At 33.4% G+C, this 7280-nt stretch overlaps 2 protein-coding genes across 2 annotated transcripts; both read right to left on the reverse strand.

Annotated features, from left to right (window-relative positions):
* Window positions 1-348: 348 nt before the first annotated feature.
* On the reverse strand, window positions 349-1131 carry LOC137822694 (uncharacterized). Its single transcript, XM_068627639.2, has one exon. It carries the CDS (start codon window positions 1067-1069, stop codon window positions 527-529), a length of 543 nt encoding a protein of 180 aa, XP_068483740.1. The 5' UTR covers window positions 1070-1131; the 3' UTR covers window positions 349-526.
* Window positions 1132-3662: 2531 nt separating this feature from the next.
* On the reverse strand, window positions 3663-7070 carry LOC137822519 (uncharacterized). Its single transcript, XM_068627414.2, has 4 exons — window positions 6932-7070; window positions 5438-5588; window positions 4423-4487; window positions 3663-3964 (listed from the first exon to the last, which is right to left on the reverse strand). Exons 2-4 carry the CDS (start codon window positions 5580-5582, stop codon window positions 3896-3898), a joined length of 279 nt encoding a protein of 92 aa, XP_068483515.1. The 5' UTR covers window positions 5583-5588; window positions 6932-7070; the 3' UTR covers window positions 3663-3895.
* Between the last annotated feature and the right edge of the window lie 210 nt (window positions 7071-7280).

Genomic DNA, 7280 nt, shown 5'->3' on the forward strand with positions numbered 1-7280 from the left:
TTGAATCCCTTAATTAAGTAATAGTTTGGACATTTACTGATATCTTTTTGTTATAATTAAAATTTGTGAAGTGGTGTGGGAGCATTATTTATCCTCCTAAAATGATGAGATGACAGCCCCAAAGCCATGGATCCATATTGCCAAGTCATGCCAGCAATTCATGTCTCTCTTAGCAGAGCAAACTCAACTCAATAAATAATTAACTATGCTTCTCCCATCTATAACCCCACTTTCATAGAATCAGATCTAAAACGAATATTAATCTCTTCTACCATACTCATTCCTCTACAATTTAATGTACGTACTATTACGTACTTCTCTTTACGCATATTCATACATTTACCAGCCTTTAATTATCCCCTCTCTGTTTGTTAATCAATATCCAATAAGTGTTCATTACACAACCCTATCATGCAATACAAGGAGTCTGAAAAGATGACTAATTAATATTCAACAAATAATCCACTCAAATTGTAGGGTGGGATTAAAAAAGAAAGAATCACTATGAATACATGATCATGAATGGCTATGCCAGTGTTTCTATAAGAGAAGTAGTATGAACCAGCTTAGTGCCTTTGATCTCCTCCATTCTCTTGTTTTTGGGATGAAGCAACTTGAACCAGAAGCCACTTTTCTTGCCATTCTTCTTACTAGGATCATCACCTTCGTCTCTTGTTCTTCTTATTCTCCTGGTGGAAAGAACGCTCATTGACTTGCTTTTGAGGAATCCAGCGTGCTTGGCGGTGAAGAGAAAGAGGGAGGCGGTCTTTGGTTGATTGGAGAAAGGAAAAGGAAGGGCTGTGGGAGAGGCACAGGAAGAGGGAGAAGAGGAATAGGAGGAGAGAGAAGAAGAAACGGAAGATGAAGGAGATGAAGAAATAGGGTTTGTTTTACGCGAAGAAGAAGAAGAAGGTGAGGGTAAGGAAAGTTGAAAAAGCTTGTCTCTCAAACAAAGAGAACATACGCCAGGTGATTGGCGGTGTTTGGGGTGCTTCTTGCAACGAGCATGGGGCATGAACCTCCCAATCATGTCCTTGTCTTTTGGGGGTGGTCTTGGAAGGGTGGCCATTTTTGAAGTCTTTTAAGAAGTGAGGAGAAGTGGTGGATATATAGAGAATGAGATGGAGGAAGGAGAAAGGAGAAAGTTGGGAGGGTGAGGGTGTGTTTCACTTTCCGTGATAGTTCATGGGTGTTTCCTCAAAATGCTCCTTTTGACGATATTTTCATGCAAGTTGAAGAATATTAATTGGAATTTGGCTAGGTTAAAATGGACGACCCTGATTGATGCATGTGGGTTAAGACGGTGGTTTTGATCAGTCCTGATTCTGTGGAAAGGCCAAACCTCTTTTTTGGGGCGGCTTGGAAAATCAAACCAACCTTGTTGCTGTTGACCACGGTAAACCATTCAACTCAACTCCCCCTTTTTCTATTGCTATTTTCCAACCATGCAAATTACTCTCTTATTTTCTCCACTCCCCTAGTTTTCATTAAATGCATTTCAGTGTTATTATTATTTTTAACATAACATATCTTCATTCAAAAATATATTTATTAATTTCTTCGATAATGCCTACAGAAATCTTTTATCACAGAAAGATAGACACAATTTTTTTCTTATTTATTGTAGTTGCATATTGTATCTTCGAAGATGAAGGAACATGTTTAGTCAGATGTAAATACCAGAATAAATTTTAATCAATAATTCAATCCTATAAAATTTATCTATAATATATTATGAAAAAAAATTATATTTTGTGGATTCTCAATATTTCTTCTCACATCAAAGTTATTAACTTGTGTACAAAATTGTATATTAAAAAATATCCGATTATGATTCAATAAGAAATGATCCAATAATAAGATCAATAAATTTTCGCTAGATTTTAAATAATATATTAAGAAATTAACTTTAAATTTAAATCAATCTTATAAAATTATTAATAAAATAAGATTTAACACTCACTTATATATTATACTTTTTATTTTATTTATTTTATTTTTAATGTATCTGAAATCTGTAACACGACCTAGTGTATCTAGTTCCCTTCGACTACAGGTTATTTGGAATATTAGACATATTAGTTTGTGTGATGTAGGTAACGAATATCTGATATATATTCTCTGTTCATACCTTACATTCAAAACACGTAACGAAGACCAGTGCCTAAATTAGTACAAACTCAGACTAATTGGTATACACAGTTTTTGTAAGTCTTTATATTAGCTTAGAGAATGGACGAATATTAAATATTTAAGAATTTATTATCTGAGTTGATAGGAGCAGAGTAGCATGTGAGGTGTGTGTGGTTTGGTTGGAATATTTGTGAGTACAGAAGCAGTAGTACGTTGCCATGCCTTGACTTAGGCTTCAGTACAGACAATGCACTGCGTGTCTTTCATTCTTAACTTCTGAGTTGTTTGTGACAGCTGTACTTTCCTTTCCTTCCCTTTCCTTTCGTCAATGAATCAATCGGATTCACTGATTCAGCCATTCTGTCATTCATTTTATTCTTCTTTGGAAGATGCAGTTTCATGGTAAGTGTGTTCCTATCGCAGAGGCCTTTCCTTTCGTCTGTTTTCTTTACAAACAAATCTAAATATAATACATGATTTCATTGTTAATAATAATATTTTGACGGCGTTAAATAAAATAAAACATTTTTTAAATTTGTTAAGTTAAAAAAATATTTTACCGTAACTTATATTTACAAATTTTCAATTAATGCAACATTATTTAATGTTTTATTTGTGTTGTGTGCATCAAAATTGGCATAACACAATGTTAGTAATACATTATTTACCATACATGCTCTCTTATTATCTAAAATTGATTGAAAATCACAAATTTGGTGAATCACATCTCTTAAATTTACACTCTTCGTCTTAATTGTGTGTAGTTTTAATATATTCCAGCTAATTAAATGGAATGTCATATTACGCTGTTGCAATTACGAATGACTCCATCAAACATGAAGCAAGGGATTATATAAATAGATTGAATATTAAAGTCATTGAGGATGGATCTCCCTTCAGCCTCACTTCTCATCTTACTTTCATAATATCAAGTGTATGTTTGCAACAAAAAACAGCACATTATAAACATGAACCCTTTGCCAAAACTAGTAGAAATGACAATGGATGGAATTCCTTTCAACAGAAGTAACAAAATGTACAGTTATTTAGGTTGGTGCAGAAAGACTTACTAAAAGATCATTTTTCGAGATGATTTAGAAAAAAAGGACAATTTCTCAAAAATCAAATTTAAAGATTTCAAGCAGCTCATTTAACCTGTTCAGCATTTCCCATTTCCTTTTCCATTGCATGGCACTAATTCGTTAGAGTTTTGGAAACAGTGTGATAAGGTAATTTTTAATCAATGATTTGGAACCACACAAAATTGTCAAAGCTGTTACTTCATTGTTTGGAAAATTTCATGGGAAGTTGCTTTTCAAGATTACACAGTCAATGGCAATCTATAAAGCATGATAAATGCATAGGATACATTATCACTTAAAACATGTATGCAAATAACAATAGAGTGGCTTGAATCCCCTTTGATAATCTCTTTTCATTAATGAAAAGAATCCCCAGACAAAGGTTTAAGGTCTTTCCAGTTTTAAAAATTCGACTCCATTAACTCCATACATCCAAACAAACAAAAATAATAGACATGAAATTTATTGATAATTTTGATAGTCCAAATCATTCATCGCATTACATATATGAATGATATTGATATGTTAATATCCAATCAAGATATCAAATATTTGTGCCGGGCAATAACTCAAGATGTTGCAGTTCAAAAGAAGCGAGAACAAACAACAAAACGAAGGGCATGTCCTCTTCATGAAAAAAATATCTGCAGTTACAAAGTATCTTATACTACTCAATTTGGTTATTTAGCCGTTTGGGAAGCTTCAGAAGTATTGACTTCAATAGGACACTGAGATACATATGGTTTGAGCTGAAAAAAAACATGGGACTATATGAATCAACTATGCATGAAAAATCTAAATTCATAGCAGTGTTAGCATTGCAGAAATTGTTGACCTATAGTCATTCATGAAGAGAAATAATATTCTTCATAATAGCTTACGGTCATTTCTATGAAAATCAAGCTCATTTTCTTTTGACCCATCTCTAATGCTCGAGTAGTGCAGGGATGATGAGGGTAAGAACAATGTCCATGGAATTAAAGGCAAGTACTAATAAGATAAAAGCACCATGGTTTTGGCCATTGTGTAAGGGAGAAAAAGAAAAGTTCAAATAAAAATAACCGTAACTGACCCAAACTATGCTAATAAAACTCAATGAGTTGAATAAAGAATTTATCCAGGTAAATTTCAGCATAGTATGTTGAAGAAAAACAGGTGAACAAAAGACAAAGATAGCGAAGAGATTAAATGAGTGGAAGATGCAAACCTTGAAATCAGTCAAATCAGGAACTACATAATTTGGCAATTTTTCTTGTATCAATACATACCCACCTGCAACACGATGGAGACTTACATTTTATTTGACAGTAAAATAAATCATGCATTAATATAATATGTATGTAGATTCTATTACAATACCCAAAAATTATAAATATTACAGTAACGAATTAAGAGATTTTTATGAAGCCACGTTTACTAACTACAGACATCCAGGACAAGAGAAACAATCCAATAAGGACACCACAACTTTTTAGAGTTGGTCATAGAAATGCAAGTAATTTCAGCCCACCAAACCAAAAGGACTGTGAGCCCTCTTTTAATGTTAAAGGAAAAACAAAAGAGTAACTTCCATACCAAAAAGTCCTGGTTAATAAAAAGGCCGAGTATAGTGAGACTCGACTTGACTATGACTTACGAAGTCCCAAGAATTTTTACTGGAACTGGAAAGGGTACAAGTTTTATGAGAAAACATGAGACTTAGACCTTAAATACGTATTTACAACAATTAAGAAGGTCCAGTTCAAAAGTTCCAGAACTCGACAAAATCTCAGTACCAAAAGCTTTAGAACTGTAGTTGCAGGTGAAACAATTCAGCAAGTGTAACCAGAAAATCTCTTCAATGCAGATCAAGCCCTTTCCCAGGGGCTTTCAACATGTTCACTGTCTACTTCCAACAAAAATAGTAATATTAATAGTAGCCAGTAACTACCACTACCAAACGAATAAATACAACCCATCTGTATCTCAAAAACAAAAACATGACATGTGATCAAGCAGTCAGCATGGCAAAAAGACAAAGTAATCAAAAGTCAGACTAGTAGCAAGAACAGAACCTTGATCCATTAGGTGAGGTTGATTACATGGATCAAACAATGTCATCTGACTTGGTGAATCAAAGTAAACCAGTACAACAAGAAAAGTGTATTATAGTCAAGCAAAGTCTTAAGTATTCCTTAAGCAAACAAACTGATTAAACCTCAACATAAATTGAAGAAACAAACCTTTGCGTGTGTGGAAACCAGTAGGCTTGCAATTCTTGCCCTTGTAATAACCACGAGGAGCACGTTTTGATGATAGAATGTCAAGTGAAGATGTTCGCTTCCTTCGAAATGCCCTTCCTATTCCTAAAATGAGCCCTAGAGGCATCTTTTACTACAAGTGACAAACCCGTAATCACAAACGGCATATATAAAACACCAATAATATTAATAAATTATCAAATACAGAAAAAATCTGCAAAAGGCAACATTGCACACTAGCAATTGATGAAGGCAAAATAGAAAGACAGCTGATAGCTAATAAGAGAATTCAAGGAAAGGGATTTAAGAGAGGGTGGAGTTGTGGAAATGAAAAATAAGGAAAAGGAACTCATCTTTACTAACCCCTGTTTGTGGACCAAACCCACATTTGATTATATAACTATCATTTGAATCTATTTTATTATTTTTTTGGGTAAAGTTGTGCATGCACTGGTAACCTATTTTATCAGAATATCGTAATATTCATTTTGAACCTATTTTTCCCAGCTTTACTTTTCCGCATGGTATATTCTCTTGATTGAATAGAGCTAGTTAGATGGTCAACCATCATAGAACATATTTTCAAAGAAGCATAGAAAATGTACCACGCAACATTGTTCTGAATATGATTTGACAATTACAAGCTAACCAATTGTTCTAATTCTAAATTCTAAATACAAACTGGAAATATGGAGCAATTGGAAATATCATTAAGAAAAATAAGTAGTGAAACATAAACCAAGCTTATGCGTATCATCTCAAACTCGAATGCAATACTATATATGACAAGTCCAAAAAGAAAACAACAGGAAATCTTCAATTTCTATAATGATACAATCCTATCAAGAGTTCTATCTCTTTTGTAAAAGTAGAAATGCCTGAGATAAAGAAAAATATATATTTTAACATCAACATTAGCTCCCAATCAGTAAGCCTCAAATGGGTTGTTACTACAATACAGAGAAGGTAAAGTCAGTCAGTTGAGTCCAGATTCTAATAGATATATTTTACAATCAACAGGTTATCCTTTGGTCCCTTGTTTTCTTCTCCATTTCCACTATTATACTGAAATTCCAAGATCTAATTAAGACATCTTTTTTCTAGTGTCAATTTCTTTGTCAGCAAAGAACATCAAATAATGGAAGACCCTCCTCAGAGGGACCACACGTGCATGAGAGTTCTAAGGAATTATGATGTAGTAACAGCTTCACAAGCTTCAAAAATACATTTTTGAGTGAGTGTAAGGCAGATCGAAGTCATTGTGTCATGCCCTAACAAATAGACTTTAGCTTTCACGGTGAGACCCAACAAATTATCTCCTCATACCCCGACCCCGAAGTTCGATTTTGTATACAAATTAAATAACCCCAAATGCTTCCCACCGAACAATACTGAACAAAAAAAACAGACAAAATGCAGAGAGAACCAAATAAAAAACGTGCAAATTCAATGGGACATGAGCTTGGAGAAGTGTACCTGAAAGTCGCAGAGATATGGCTACACGCTATATGAGGAATGACAGAGGAAGCAGAGAAAGAAGAGAATGGCAGCACGGTGAGGGTTTAGGGTAGAAGGACAAAAATACAAAAATATAAATCTAACAATAATAAAAAATATAACCATAGAAAACATATTTCTTATAAAGATAATCATTTAACAGAATAAAAAATACTTTCAAGAGTAGTCCTTAGCTAGTGAGTTTGGGTTTGAGAAAAACTTTTCTATGTTTAGAATTATAATTTAATAATTGAAACATTTTGTTGATTTAGGGAATTATTTGTCATATATAATGAGTTAATGTGGTATTTTAATTAAAGTAATATTT

This window comes from Phaseolus vulgaris, chromosome 9 (assembly GCF_051622355.1).
Source record: "Phaseolus vulgaris cultivar YP4 chromosome 9, ASM5162235v1, whole genome shotgun sequence".
Classification (NCBI taxonomy): domain Eukaryota; kingdom Viridiplantae; phylum Streptophyta; class Magnoliopsida; order Fabales; family Fabaceae; genus Phaseolus; species Phaseolus vulgaris.